We start from the raw sequence: 16372 nt of genomic DNA on the forward strand, positions 1-16372 counted from the left end.
TATATATATATATATATATATATATATATATATTCAATTTTGTTCATTTTAATTTATCAACGGAGTCCTAATTCCTATTGATGGATGACGGATAAATAACCATACCATAGAAAGAAAATGTTGTTTTGCCTTTACCTTCCTGTTCTTTTGATTTCTACCACTCAGTTCAGCATTTATATCTAAGACATGAACGTCTTTTTTTAAAAAAATGGAAAGGAAAGCAGAATATTGAACCATTTCAGGGGGAGAAAAAACATAAGGAGAGTGTTATACATCCTATGGCAATGTCCAACTAGTAAGTTGTAGAGAGGATCTAATTCGTCCCCAATGGTGCCAGTGCCATTGAATCCTTCTTTCATTCTGTAAGCTTATGAGAAGTTCACTGGGTGCGACAATAGTCAAGAAAGGCTTCATGGAGACAGTGGCACCTGAGTTGGATTTTGAAGAACAGACAGGAATTAAGTAAGTTAGGATATGAAAGATAATACATATGAGGAAGCTACTAAAGGAGTAGAGGTGGAAATCTTCAGACAATTTTAAGACAATAAAGAGAGAAATTTGGTGGAAGTGGGTGACAAAAGCAGGAGTATAAAAGGAAATAAGTTTGCATAAGCAGAAAAGTAAGTCACTGGCCACGTAATGTATACAAATCACTGTCATAGACATTTTACAAGTAATGTCTTATTTAATTCTCACAGTAGCCGCTATCACTTAAGTATTATTTTCCTTAATACACAGTTGAGAAATTTGAAGCTCAGAGAGATTATGTGAAACTAAGAGGAAACCACACTGAAACTCAAGTCTCACCACCACAAAGTACTGCGTGGAGGAATTTAATATCAGACTTATTAAACTTAGTTCTACTGCCTGTGGTTTTCAAAAATAAAATATTTGACATCCCAATCCCTTACATATGCATGTGGTAAAGGTGTGTGTGTGTGTGTGTGTGTGTGTGTGTTTAAAATGGAAACAAAAGTTTCAAGAAACATTATTTCCCCCACTACATGTAATGTTTTCTGACGTTTTTTATTATATTGCAATTTTTTAAAAAGGTCAGAGGTTACCCATAAAATTGATTTAGCAATTCATCAATGGATTGTGATGTACAGTGTGAAAAACGTTGCCTCAGGGAAACAAAGCATTTGAAACAGGAAAATGTGATGGATGGGATATTTAAGGATGGTCTGCAGTGGGAGTGAAAATACGGAAAATATTTAGGAGCATGTTCAAATTGGCCACCTAATGAGGACCAGGATTATGGTGAGAGTAAAGAAAAGAAAAAGACAAGAAACAACATTGTGCTAGAGGCATTATTAGGATAATGAACTTATCTTCTCTTTCGAAAGGAATAAACAAGGTGGGGAAAACATTGTAGATCAGATAAATTCGTACATGGCCGCTAGGTGGTGCCATCAGCCCAAGATAGCTTTGTGATTGTTCCTCTGGGTTGTTGAGGGGTAGGGGAAAAAACACTGCTCTCTGCGGTTGGTATTCAGAGTCCATTGTTAATTTATCCTTATCCACTCACTTACAGATATATTGAATATCTTCTATGTGCCAGGAATGATGCAAAGTATGGGGGATACAACGGTGAAAGCACTAGACGTGGTCCCTGTTCTTACGGTCTTACAATCTAGAGGAAGATGGATGTTAACTAATTACAAATGTGATGGATATTATTAAAGGGGAAACACAGAAGGACCTAATCCAGGGACGGTGGGCATGTAAAGTCTCATTCTTATAACACTATGTTCTTGTAGGGACAACAGCCTTATAACAAAGATACTTCAACATGTTGTCAATTAAACCTCTAAATAACAAATTAGCAAACTCAGCAATAGATACACAGGTGAGATGTTTTGAGACCAGCAGATATGCAGCAACCAAAGACAAAAGCTCAAGTTTTCATAAAGAAACTTCTTTTTGCATTAACAAATTTTCTAATTTGGGTTCACAATTTATATATCCTCAACAAACTATACACTACAAATACCTACCACACATTTCCTACCAAAGACCCAGCCTGATCCAATATTTACAGAAAATAGCTGTCAGCCTAAGGTCTTCCAAAGTTAATGCTATTATCAAACACAACAGAGTCATAAATAGTCTCCTAATTAATGGCCTTACTAACTGTTCTTCTCTGTTTACTGGCTTCAGTTGACTGTGGTGTGTGTGTGTGTGTGTACACAGATGTACTCAACTGGCCCTGCATGTGGTCTCAAGTAGAACAACGGAGTTTCAGCTTCCCCTCCCTTCACATTGACCGCCCACCACAAAACCCTGTTGAGCATTCAGCATAAACGTAATGTTCCAAGGGGAATCACTGATCAACTGCCATGACTCCACCATCATTTAACTTATGGTCACCTCAAGTAGCTGAGATGATTTACATCAGTACCTAAGTCAGCTACAGCTATAATGAAATGCTTCATCTGCTCACTTAAAGTACACCAATTTTTCAATCAAATTTGACAGCTTCCAAGGACACAGCCCTGCCCGGTAGCAGACCAGGAAAATCTCCAGAATTCCAGGCAAATGGGTATAGTTGTTAGGGCTGGCAGCCATTGTTTTCTCTGTCGTAGACAAGTATGAAAGGGAAGCTTACCCCTTAGGACTGCGAGCTTTGAAGGGAACTTGAATTCCCATCCCTGGAATTCCTCAATCCTGATTGGGAAAAATACGCATACAAAGGCGACTGGCCATTTCCAGAAGCTTTTAGCTGTCAAGGGCCTCTAGATAATGAGAGGAAAAGAACACGGGGAGAAGCCCACACACACACCATTAATCTTCACACATCTTCCTGAGAGCAGAGAGCTGGGAAAGATCCATGCTGGTGTTAGCGAGAGGTTTCACATAGAGCTGTGGTCAATTGGAAGGCAAAAACTTTTGGGGTTCACTTCTTCCATTAAAATCAATGATGAAAAACCAGCATCGCCAGATTTAACAGATAAATGGGCTAAACACCACAGAGAAAGTGTGTCTGCAGAGAAGTAAGCTACAGGAGATTACTGAATGACCAAAAGGACTCAAAAATGAATCTAGACCAGTGGTTCTCAGCCCCAGTTCCTTAGTATAATAGAATCACATGAAGGAAGCTTTTAAAACATACTGATCCTGGGACCTCACCCCCAACCCTGAGATTCAGATTCAATTTGTCTGGGGTGGAGGTTACGCTGGGGCATTTTTATCAAACTCCCTGGGTGATTCTAAGTGCCGCCAGGGTGAAGAACCACCGATCTAGTGTCATTACAACACTAATCTCCATAGAAGGAAAACTTTCCAATTCAGCCCAAAACTCTCGTTACTATTGTTTAGATGTCCTTAATGACGGTAGTAGTGAGAGGGGGTAGGGAAATGGAACCATTTTATTCTTATTTATTCATATTAATGAATATAGACATAACAAGGGTAAAGTAAATCCGTAGATAACCCAGAAACTTGGTTTGATCAAAGGGCTGAAGCCGTCCTTTAAGTGGTAACACAGAAAATTCTTAGAATTGTGGAGCTGGGAGAACCTGAAAAGGTATCTGGTCCAAGCACCCACTTAGATGGAAAAGGAAGGAGCTGACACTATGTTACCATAGGTGTCTCATTTAACGCTCTCAATAAGATTGTCAAGCCAGTATTATTGTCTTTATTTTTAAGGATGGGGAAACTGAGGCTCAGGATGGTTAAGTACTTTTTCCAGACTCACAAAGCTAGGAAAAAGCAGAAAGAGGAATGAAGTCCAAGGTTTTCCATTTTCAGGAATGTTTTCAATAGCATCTCAGAAGGACGGTCATTTACACTCTTCCTGGGCACTTCCAGTATTTATCAGCTCACTCCTTAACAAGTCCGTTCTGTCGGACGGGTTGAATTTTTATAAAAGTTATCCTTTTTCAGAGTCACAAACTTGTTTCTCCATAAATCCTGCTCGCTGATCCTTATTCTGCTTTCTAGAGCAAGAACAGCAATTTAACCCCTCTTTTACAGGAACACTCCTTCAAATGTTTAAGGATAGCCATTATGCTCCCTCTGAGATTTCTTTTCTGCAAGGAATACACCCTCAGCTCTTTGTGGTAGTTTCACATGGTTCCAGAACCCTCACAATTTTAACTGATCTCCTCTGGTGTCTTGGGGATGTCACCAGAGCGTGACATCCCATGGGCTTTACATTTGAATTCAGTGAGTGGTTGAGAGCAGGGGCTCTGGTGGCATTGGAACCTGGGTTTGATTCTCATCCTTCCTTATCACTCATGGCTGAGTTTACTTGCACAAGTGCTGAAAGCTCTCTGAACCTTTCCTTGTCTGTAAAATGGAAATAACAATGCCTGTATCAAACGGCTCTAATCAGAGTTCCATGAGGAAACATCTGGAAGCATTCACTAATACAAAGTACACTGTAAATGCTCAATAAAGGATAGTTAATTTTTTCTCCTTTTATCTTTACAATGCATGACTACTAATCAGTCTAATTTGTGGTAATAGTTTCAGCCATATAAAATCATGGTCTCATGTCAACATCAGATAAAACTTCTAAGCATTTACCCACAAATTGAAATCAGAATATATCTCACATGCTCTAATTGTACAAATTTTTTTAAAACCTAAATGGAAGACTTTACTTTTATCTCTGTTCAATCTCATCTCTTTCTTGCTTGCCTTTTTATTTTCAACTCAGTTTTGTTCCATATTGCAGTATTATTTTGCATGTTCTGTCTATTAGTTTTAGTGTAACCCTGTGCTTTTTGTAAATTTCTGATTGCTTTCTGTAATCACTGATTAAAAACCAAAGACAGGACAGGGTTAAGTTTCCAGATTTCAAACACACCACCAAAGACATGTCCAGGCAACGTATTACTCTGTGAATCAGTATAGCTTGTGTATCGTAGCTCAACTAGTCGTGAATCTAACTACATCTCAAATGAGACACCTCTCTGGGTCCTGACCACAATGATACCATATGAAACTCAAATTTACTTATGCATTTTTGTCTTGCCAGGTAGTTTTTTATTTTTCATTCAATCTTTTCAACCTCACAAATAATTTAATTTCCTTTAGTATTTTTTACTTACTTTCCAAGTAAATATTTTCCATCATTAACTTCTTCTAAAGGATTCTGCAATGTTTTCATTTCTTCCTGTGGGGGGAAAAAAGAAGTATGTTACGAATCAACCCCATGTACTTATGGGCAATAACATGTATTTGAATATAATTATTAGCGAAATTGAGATAACACACCATTAAATGTTCTGGACTTTGCCATGGATAAGCACTTAAACATACAAAACAATTTCATCCTTGATCAAATTAGAATACAATACTGCTAGTCAAATTATGAGATTTTTTTTCATCAGTAAAGATAATGCTTCCTGTTATTTTTCTAGAATGGGGATGTGTTTATATCAATCCACCCACTCTCCCAAGTTTACTCTGTCAACTGTATTACGTTTGCTGTTGCTGGGTGAGGAGGCCTAATGAATGGATAGCCATTCGGTAACCATCCTCTCTTCTCATGGTAACTCTCAGGAACCTCTTTCTTTAGCCCTAGAGCTCAGACTCACACATACCCACAAACACATGCACACATCTTTCCCTGAATTCCAAGCATCCATAGTCTCTGTAACCCCATTCCCCCGGCCAGAGTGATTGGTTCAGGGGTATGAGGGAAGACGGCCCAGGTTCCTAGAGAGACCGCCTGTCCCCCGTCTCGTTGTCAGTCCCGGGGGATTTCAGGAAGGCCCACAGGACTCTGGCCCTGGGCAGACCACCGTTCTTTGAGGTCACACTACTTGCTTCATTACCACAAACTGCTGAAGTCCCAAGAGCAAGCCCCAGTTAGAACTAACAACTCCTCTGTTCCCCTAGAAGACCATCAAAACTAGTCTCGACCTGCTTCTAAGCCACCAGACAGCCGAGTCTCCTAGGGCAACCCCCATTACTCAATCTCTTTAACTTCATACTGTACATCTCAGAATTCAGGCCAATCACCCACTTCTTCCCAATCCCTCCGACCTTTCCACTGAGCCCTTTGGAATGCACAGTCTGTGATCAGCAAAATCCTCTATCTCGTCAATTTATTTCAACAGTCCCTTAATTATTGTTTTACTGAACCCTGCCTCGATGTTCTAAGGACAGCTAGGTTTTTGTTAGAACAAGGAGATCAAAGCACTGTTTAGAAAAGAGTTTTAGGATATAGAGGATTGTGCTAATGACAGACTTGGCTGAGTCCCTGACCACCCTTCTCCCCGGCAGTCCTCTTACGAGGCGGCCATTTCTTCCCACGTGTGATCCACTACATGGTCTGAAGGAGTGGGGGTACCTCTCCTGCTCCTCATGGCTGCTTCTAGTTCCTCCTCATTTCTACAAACCCTTAGCTCCTCTGGAAGCAGGATAGCAGTCTGTCCTCCTCTCCTCCCAATCTGTCCTCACTCCTCAGGAGGTCTTCTCCAGTCCCGTATCTCTACATTTATATCTGCACCTGACCTCTCCTTACACTCCATCTTATACACCTACTTGACAGCTCATGTGCATGTCTGACAGACATTGCAAGTTCAACCCCAAAGTCTTGATTTCCCTGTCCATATCCTCTCACCCAAACTTCCCTCTTCTGCCTCATTTTAGTAAATGGTATCACTCTTCACCTACATGCACAGAGTCAAAACCCAGGAGTCAGCCTTTTTTCCCTTCTTTCTCTCATGATACACAGCCAATCCATCAGCTAACCTTGGCCCCAGCTTAGAAATACATCCGGAACTTGACCACCACTTCTCAGTCTGGTCTAAGCCAACAGTGGGAGACTCCTGTGTCCCCATTTCCTGTTATCCCACTTCAGTCACTTGTCCCTATATCAGCCAGCACGTACTTTTAGTACCTGGGCTTGTTTAAGTGTGTGAAATGCATGTATCATAAGTGTGCAGTAAAGTAAGTTGTGATAAATGAATACTGTGGTAGAACCACCACCCGAAACAACATATAGAACATTTCTCTCGCTCTAGAAAGTTCCTTTCTACCCTTGTAGGTCAACTGCACTCTCCTACAGGCACCCCAGTTCCGATTTCTGTCACCGTAGATTCATTCTGCCTGTTTAAGAATTTCACATAAAATATTTTCTGTGCTTCTGGATCTGGCTTAATTTACTTGACATGATATTTTGACTTACTTGGTCAATGTTCATTGTTTAAACTTCACTTCAGTCATTGGAGACAAATTTTGTTTTCTTCCTCTGAATTTTAGAGCGTAGATTCTTAACATGTGAGGGACCCTGGAACTGTAATAGAAGTGTGTGCTGTTGGGAGAAATGCTAGGAAATGCTGGAGGAAAACGAGAACAACAGCCAAGAGGATGGAGGCCAAGGGAAACAGCCGAGGACCCGGAGCCCGAGTGATGCTGTGGACTTCCGGGTTAGACAGGAGCTGGAAATCCAGCTCTTAAGAGACTTTTCAGTTTCAGGAGCCAAGAGACTCTCTCATTTGCTTAAGGCACTTTTGGTTGAGATTTCTGTTTTGTTTCTTTTCTATTTTTTATTTTTTTATTTTTTTTTTTTACAACAGAAAGAATCCTAACTCAGAAATGACAGTGTGAGCCATAGCCTAGGGCAACTAAATTCAAAATCCTAACTAGATGAGCCATAGAACTATAAAAGTGCAGAACGGAATAGGTGTTGATCTGGTCTTTTTGTTTTATTTTGTTTTTAGTTTACTTTGGCAGTGTCTTAAAAAAATTCATATTCAGAAGACTCATGGATGAAACAGGTTATATGCTTCAGTTCCATTTTATGGAAGGCTGCTGCTTTTATATCCAACATTGGTATAACAAAGTTCATATGAAGCACATTTCTGCATCTTCTGCAAAATTGCTGTATAAGACACTGTACGTCTTGCTACAGGTTTTCTCTTATAAAAAGAATAAAATTTTAGGATTTCGTACTAGGGGATATTTTTTCCTTTGGATATAATAGTGCACTTCTTTTTATCAACAATAACAACTTACAAGTTTTACAGATGTTGTGTATTTTGTCTTGGCTGCCAAAAGTTTAAGCTAAATTAAATATTCAATTGCCAGAACTATTCTTTCCAGAAAGTTATTGCAATTATCCCCCCCTTCACTACTTGATGTGTGAACTTCATTTTTATTTTAACTCTCTTACATGTGTGCTTTTCACAGTAAGTATAAGCAAGTGCTATATAGGCAGAATGTATGATAAATGGGTAAGAATATAGGGATGATAGGTAGGTAGATAGATAGATAGATAGATAGATAGATAGATAGATAGATAGATAGATAGATAGATAGATAGATGATAGATAGATGATAGATAGAGCATCCTTCCAATTGTATACATGGCATTCTATTTTCAAGGTAAAACTTTTCAGCACCACAGACACTGGATCCTTTTTCTAAGAATAAGTCTCCATATCCATCTATTTTTCCCCAACCCTCCATCCCTCTTACCTTATTGTTCATCATATCCTATCCCACCTCCAGTGACATAAGCAATAAATCCAGGTCATACAAAAGGTCAAGTTTGAAGCCACTATCCAAAATGAAATAAGTTGGATAAGAATCCTTAGTTATTCTTGAAAACCAGGGGATGATATTTAGGTCATAAATGTTTTCTCTTTTACCCCCTGCGTTATGATTAGGAAAGAGACCGAGTTGTTGGTAGTCCCAGCACTTTGTTCTCTAAGATGTGTCTGTGGCATGCTTTCTTCTTTTCTTTTTCCCTGGGGATTTTGGGGGCAGGAAGGAAAGGGCTTTTGCACTCTGTCCACCACTCTCTTCCTTGGTTCTTTCATCGCAGAGAGCTTGCTGAGTGGGGAGGGCTTTGAAGCGGTACTTTATTCAATCTGACTATCCACGTTCTAGGAAATCATATTAAACATAAGGTCAATGACTAACTAGAGCTTTCTGAACAGCTGCTCTGCTGACAATTTGGAGGATTTATTTCATCATTTGGTTATTTAAGCTAACTATACAAAAAAACACTTCTATTCAATTGGCCTGGAAGTTCCAAACCATGTCCTCATTTCTCAGAGATGGATAAGGAAGATGTCTTGCTCAATATATCTTAACTCGGAGTTTTACTCTTTGAAAGTTTTGTTTTAATTTACCATTAAAAACATGCAAATTGGTCTATCCCATCACTGGTTTCTCCCACAAGTCCTCTTTGCCTCTGGTTTCACATCTAGCAATGCCATTTCCCTACTAGAAACCAACACAGCCCCGGTGCTTTCAGATGGATTCCAGGGTCTCAGATCTGGTGCACCAGGCCAGGTGGTCTCTCCCGGCTCTACCTGCCATGCCCTGCCACACACACTTCCTCTTCACATCTGGTCATGTGAAACTTCACACAATCCCGGGACCCACATGTTCTTTCCATAGACATTTGAGGACAGAGTGTCTCCATCTCTTCTATTGGCCAACTCCCATTCTTCCTTCAGGAAGCTTCCAGTTTTTCCCTCCTCCACACAGGCTTTCCAAACTCAACAGGAGGGTGGGGTATCCAACCCTGCTTCCTCAACAACCTGTGGTGATCCCTATTTTAGCGTTACCTCTTTACCTGACGCCTTCCCCTACCCCCACAAAGCTCCTCAAGGTCAGGGAGGCCGACTTATTCACCTTGAGGTGTCTATTTCCCAAATGAAACTATTAAGAGGTACTTGATAAATACCTGTTGAATAAATGAATTGAATGCATTGATCAGACTGAGATGAAAAAAAATCTTAGTAGCTTAATGTCCCCCAAATCCCAAGAAATCGTATGTCCTCTGCTGATTCTTCTCTGCTCCCTAGATATACTTTTTTAAATCATTCTATAGCTTTCTTTTTTATTTAACGTATTTCTAGCTTTACTGAGGTATAATTGACAATTAAAAATTGTATATATTTAAGGTGTACATTTAATATATGTATACATTCTGAAATAATCACAAACTAATTAACATATCCATCACCTCACATAGTTACCATTTTCTCTTGTGTGTGTGTATGTGTGTGTGTGTGTGTGTGTGTGTGTGTATGGTGAGAACACTCAAGATCTACCCTCTCAGCAAATTTCAAGTACACACTACAGTACTGTTAACTGTAATACATTGCTATACGTTAGATCTCTAGAATTTATTCATCTTGTATAACTGAAACTTTGTACCCCTTGACCAACATCTCCCCATTTATAGTCTTCACTTTTCTCCACTCTCCTCTGTGCTCTCTTTGTACTTTATCAACCCGGCCCCTTTGTTCTAGGGCAGGGGTGTCAAACTTTTTTCAACGTTTTTTACCAAGGGCCATATGCGGTAAAATACACAAACAGCCGGGCCACTCACTCGAGGTGAAGTACGTATTGCCTCACCTGGTTTATTTAAGTAAACTAAATATAGTTTTGGAATTTGCTCTCGGCCAATTAATAATGGATCGCGGGCCGCAGTTTGCACACCCCTGTTCTGGGGCTTTGGATACAGTTTGAGCAATGGGAGGAACTGGCAGGAAATCTGAGGGTAGCAGAAGAGAGAAGATGGACTATTTATTCTCTCTGCTCCCCCTCCCTGACTGGAGCACAGATTGGCATAACTGAAGGACATAGCTTCCAGGGGTGGCCTCTCCTACATGGTAGCTCTTGCCATATTCCCATAACCGGTCCTCCTTCTCACCTCTCCGAGGCCTTTCTTCCCCACCCTTCCCTCTTCTTTCCCCTTCCAGCTATTGATAGCCCCAGATGTTTCACCATCACTTGTGATTTTCCCAAATTCTGCCCATATCTATGTAGTCACTTCATTAACTCTTTCAATCACTCTTCTAAGTAAGTCATCTGTCTTCTCTCCCTGGACTCTGGTTGACATGCCTCAAAAATCCTAAATTTGCTTTTGTTTGCCCTACCCTTGCAATTCCTTTTCTATAGTCCAACAAATTCAATTAATAATATTAATCAATCACATTAATGGACAGAAGAACGTGTCTGTTTGATCCCTACAGGAGGAGTTGTCAACTCAAGGGCCTAACCCCAAGTTTCCGGCTCAGTTTGACTTTACCAGATGAGGGGACAACTTCTACCATGCTCTGTTTAACTTCCCTCTTTTTTGACATTTGGGCTAAATCCTTCTGCAAAGTACAAGTGGAATTATTCAAGCACAACCTAGACATGTAGCATTCCATGTTCTGTAATCCCATTTCTCCACATGAAATCTGTGTTATGAGTGACTGTGAAATGTAGGCTTTACCGTGAGGGGCGAATCACTGATTAACTACTTGCCAAAGCCATGCTTCCCACATCATGAGTGTCGATTTGGAGGCGACGTGGGTGTGAACTGTCAGACCGGATGGTGGATGCTGGGTTTGTTACCTTGCGTCTGGCTTCCCCTCCACACCTTAATCCTGCAGGTTTCGCTTCTGTCACAAACAGGAGAATACAGCTGAAAGGTACAACACGCTTGTCACTGTGGCCACTCCATCAGCCCCTTAACCTACCCAATTATAAACACTCTTCTGATTTTTTTCTGTCCTCTGCCACTTCTACCGTTGAAATAAGCAGGCTATGTTCTCTGGACGAGTTTAAAATCAGACATCTACACAAAACTGCTTTTTCTCTAAACTGTACTCCTGTCTAAATGTCAGCCTTTTAACTTTTCTGACTTATGCCCTGGCCATTTTATTCTCAGGATATTCCAGAGCATTTGAGTAACTAAAAATGTGGCAATAATCTACAATTTACCTCGTTGAGTAGCTATGGGTGACAAAGCCTGCGCCACTTACATACATCATGTTTTGTATTGGGAATAATTTCACATTAACCTAAGGGTAGCTATTGAACAAAAGTTAAATGCCAACATTACTTTTGACACTTTGGACTATTCAATCACTCAATTAAATATCACCAGGCTCCCTCACTGTCCCCCCCCAGCCCCCATCACCCTTGTTTTTTAATGAAAGTGTAGTAACGACACTAAAAAAGGGGTTACTAATGTTTGCATAATTTGGAAAAGTAGAAGACATAAAATCTATACTAATTTTAGCTCTGCATCATTACACATGAAATATTGATTATGGCTCTTTGCAACAGACTTTATGAAGCTAGCTAGGCTGCTGTGTCCACCTAAAGCGATTCTGATGCTCTGCCCTCGGACCTCAGTGACTGTGAATGATGCTCCTTGGTGACAGCTGGGAGGCTGGCATTCTCATCCACAGCCTTAAGAGATACATTTCCCAGATTAGACCAGGAATGACCCAGCTGCACAGCCTAACTTCAGAAAATTACATTGGAGGGAGTCCAGACCTCTGTTGAAATAACTGTGTGAATTACGATGCGTCCACAGGCCTTGTCACAATGTAAATGAGCTTTACAATTTACTGCCATTTCTCTCTGCCCCTGCTGCGAACGTGGGCATTAATAGTCATATGAATATTTAAAGGCAAAGAGGCATCAAAAGTAAAAATGCAAGATTCATGTTTTCTCCCTTTGGAAAGCAGAAACTAAATTCTTTTTCCTTTTGCCATGTCTTGCAAAAAGAGTGCACGTTGTGTTTATGTGTTATGCATTAATGTTTTTTTTTATGGTTGACAGACCTGTAAATTTCACACAGGGAAGTTACCTTGCAGCTAAACGTGAATTTCTTTGGGAGGAAAAAAAGTGACGAACAGGACATCAACAGCTCATTTAAAGAATTCATTCAGGTAAGTTATAGGCACATGAGGCATACACTCGTATGAGGTAGACTTAAAAAGAGATTTGCCTGTTTCTAGCACTTTCAGGACATTTTGAATGTTTGACAAGATCCAGAGGGGCTGTGATTTTTATGGTGACAATCACGGAGTGAGGTAATCCTGGCCTCACTAGGGGAATTCTCCATGGCATTATTATTTGCTGTCTCATACATAGTGAAACTTATAAACTTATAAACATAAGATGTGATCATGAACATCGCTGTGATAGCTCATTCTTTATTCTTGTTTGACCAACCAGGTTATGTTCACAGACGTTAGGACAAAAAGCCTTTGACTGCCAACTCTGACAATGCCAAACATCTGAGCTCATTTTAACAGATGCCAAATAGAAACATATTAAGTAAAAACCCAGTTAGGACTGTTTAAGTCATTGGGCACCTTGGATCTGAGCTGATTTCAGTCGCTGAGATTCTCCTGGAGTAGATGGGTGCAGTGGTACCCATCTGGAAGGGCACACCTACAACCAGATCACCCAAGCCAACCCCTTGTCCTCATCTGCATAACACCTGCACACTCCATCCAGCTGTGCTGGACGACCGATCGATCGTAGTGGACCCAGGATTGTCAGACAGGATGAGCCAGCTCAGTGTTACATTGAAAAATACCCTTTAGGCTTAAATGTCCCTCCTTTCCTTTCCCTAAAATTGTGTATGTTCTCAAGATCTTTTGCTAGTTCAAGATCACAGACATTCTAAAGTTATTATAGAACGAAGATCCAGCTCATTACAAAAAGTCTAACCATTTCCATTGAATCTAGGATATGAGAAATTAAAATCCTATTAATAATAATTTTAAAGTGCTCGCTCTACTCAAAGTTAATTCAGCTTGACAGCAGAATAACTATGAAAACTCAGCTGAGACTGAAATACTAGATACAACCACTAGGGTGTAGATATTTTTGCATCTTATATATTTCTGCCTTCTGGGGAAAAAAAAAAAAATCCTAGAGCTTCAAGCTGAGAAGTCAAGTGCAAATAAGCACACAAGCCAACAAATATACACCACTCAGAATGCAAACAGAACAGCAAAGGTGGACTGAGAGTCCACACACTCAGTGCCTGTTCCTGTGCCAAAGAATAAGGACAAACGCAGGCAATCAGAACAACATGTAGTTCCCAAACGGTTCATGCCTAATTCTGGAATGCACTTCATTGTAGTGTGACAGTGCTGTCCAAATAAGAGTTTTTTGCTTAGTCAAATTGGAAAATGAGTTTGCATTTCTTTTTTTTTTCTTTTTTTTTCAAATTAAATTTATTGGGGTGACAATGGTTGGTAAAATTACGTTAAGTTTCAAGTGTGCAATTCTGTAAATACATCATCTATATATCACATTGTGTGCTCACCACCCAGAGTCAGTTCTCTTTCCATCACCATATATTGGATCCCTTTTTCCCTCTTCTACCATCGCCCCTCCTCCCTTACCCACTGGTAACCACTAAACTGTTGTCTGTGTCTGAGTTTTTGTTTGTTTGTTTGTTTGTCCTGTTCCTTTTTTCCTTTCAGTTTTATATCCCCATATGAGTGATGTCATATGTGCTCGACTGCTTCTGTCTGACATATTTCACTTAGCATAATAATCGCAAGATCCATCCATGTTGTTGGAAATGGCAGTATTTCATCTTTCGTAATGGCAGAGTAACATTTCTTACTCGTACGTCGTCATTCAGTGATACTGTGGGGAAGCAGCCCAATGCATGCTGGGAAGAAGTCTCCTAAGATGCTCTGTAGCACCTCAGACCTGTCCATCTCTTCCTTTACGTTCCCTCCACTGCCAACTGTGTTCAGGACCTTGTTGACTTTCACCAAGACTATTACACTGGGTTGCCTCATTGCTTTTCTTTAAGCACATCTCCAGCAATTTAACTCTCCTACTCACAAAACTTACTGCCAGCCTAAATAAAAACAATCATCAGAACTAAAAATACTCTTAATCCCCTGATCCCAGTATTGCACCTTCTATGCCTTCTGAAATCCTTTAAAGTGCATCTCAAATGTGATTTTATGTATTTTAATATTTCCCTCCATAGCTAATTGGATGTCATTTCTTTGAACTACTGTTATTACTACTAACGCTTATTGAATTTTACTAGGTGCCAGGCACTTTGCATAAATTGTCTCTTTAAAATTATGACTGTAGCCCCATAAAAATAGCAAAATATGCAATTATTATTCCAATTACCTGGATAAGAAAACAGACTCAGAGAGATTAAGTATCTCGACCAAGGTCTTATAGGAGAAATGGGATGCCAACCTAAGAAGTCTGATGCCAGAATATGAACTTTGTCTTCTCCACTCTTTCGCCATGAATGGCATGGACATGCAACAGCATGAACAGGGCTGGTGTCTCACCAGTGGTGCATGTAAAGAAGAAATCGTCGTGGTCTGCAGAATACTCAAGTTTACTATCTGAACCAGACATGTCACCTATCCGCTGTGTGATCTTAGACAACTACTCACTCCCTCTAGTGTCATCTCAGTGTCATCATTTGGTACGACCTATTACATGGTGTTATTGAAGATCAACATATTTAAAAGTGTTTTGTGTATTCTAAAGTGCTGGCCACCCACAAGGAGACTCCTTAAGTGCCTGTCATCCTGAGGAGAGCAATTATTTCTCACTCGTCTTGTCATTCCTGTGGTGCCCAGCTCTGTTCCATTCTAAGCTGTGTGATCCTGGGCTAGGGAACCCCTCTGAGCCTCAGTTTCATCATCTGTAAGATGGGGACACTATTTGTACTAAATTCCAAGGATTGCCAAGAGGCTTGATGATTAAACATTTATGTAAATTATTCAGTCTTGCACCAGGCACTTAGTAGGTGTTCAGTAATGGTATTTTCATTATTATTACATTTTTATTATTCTCTCTCTCTAGATGCTCCAACACATGGACACGCACCTAAACACCTTCTCCTGGTTCACTCTAAACCGTTTCCCATTAGTCACCTAGTTCTATCATTTCTATTTCTTAATTGTCTCCACAGCATGCCCTATTTCTATTGTCCTTAGTAGAGGATTTATCACCTGCCAGAATGAGCAACGTAATAGTCCAACCTCATCATTAGGCGTGAAACCCTTCTTGATTCTCCTTGCCTTGTAATTAGAGCCTAAGCTCCCAGGCCTGACAGAACCTCATAGGAGGGTCTGTGCGATTGGCTGCATATGTCCTTCCAGACCCCCATTCCACTTAATCCTCATGCAACATCATGTCATTAAAACGCTGAGTTAAGACAAGAATAAGGCACTTAAAAACTTGGAATGAGTCAGTTCCTGCATGAGTTGAAATAAAACAGTGATAAAGAATCTTTTAAATAAGAAACAGTGTGTATATTATCATCAAACAGTACAGCATCACCTCAATTATCTGGAAGGCAGTCTCAGAGAACTTTATACATTGGAACATGTCTCTTGGATATTAAGTCTCAAAATACCTGTCACACAACCCTGAGCCTAAACCCACTCATTTTACCTCGAAAGTCTTTATGTAGAGCCTTCTTTAGAAAACAACTCTTACACATACTTAATTTTATTGTTTCCTAACTTCCAGAAAATAAAAGAATTCATAAGGATGATATTGTCGGAAGACGTGAGGTGAGGTGATCACAGACTAGATGTGGGAGGAAGAAACAGTGAAACTAAAAAGTAAACCCTAATCTATATATTTTCACTGACCACGT

At 40.1% G+C, this 16372-nt stretch overlaps 1 protein-coding gene across 1 annotated transcript in view; it reads right to left on the reverse strand.

Moving 5' to 3' along the window:
• SCHIP1 (schwannomin interacting protein 1) overlaps positions 1-16372 on the reverse strand; it is a 669020-nt gene that overhangs the window by 512692 nt on the left and 139956 nt on the right. The window contains exon 2 of the mRNA XM_033133854.1: positions 5058-5122. Within this exon, the coding sequence (XP_032989745.1) occupies positions 5058-5122 (65 nt within the window). The remainder of the gene's footprint in view (positions 1-5057; positions 5123-16372) is intronic.

The sequence above is a fragment of the Rhinolophus ferrumequinum genome, chromosome 2 (genome assembly GCF_004115265.2).
Source record: "Rhinolophus ferrumequinum isolate MPI-CBG mRhiFer1 chromosome 2, mRhiFer1_v1.p, whole genome shotgun sequence".
NCBI classification, from domain to species: domain Eukaryota; kingdom Metazoa; phylum Chordata; class Mammalia; order Chiroptera; family Rhinolophidae; genus Rhinolophus; species Rhinolophus ferrumequinum.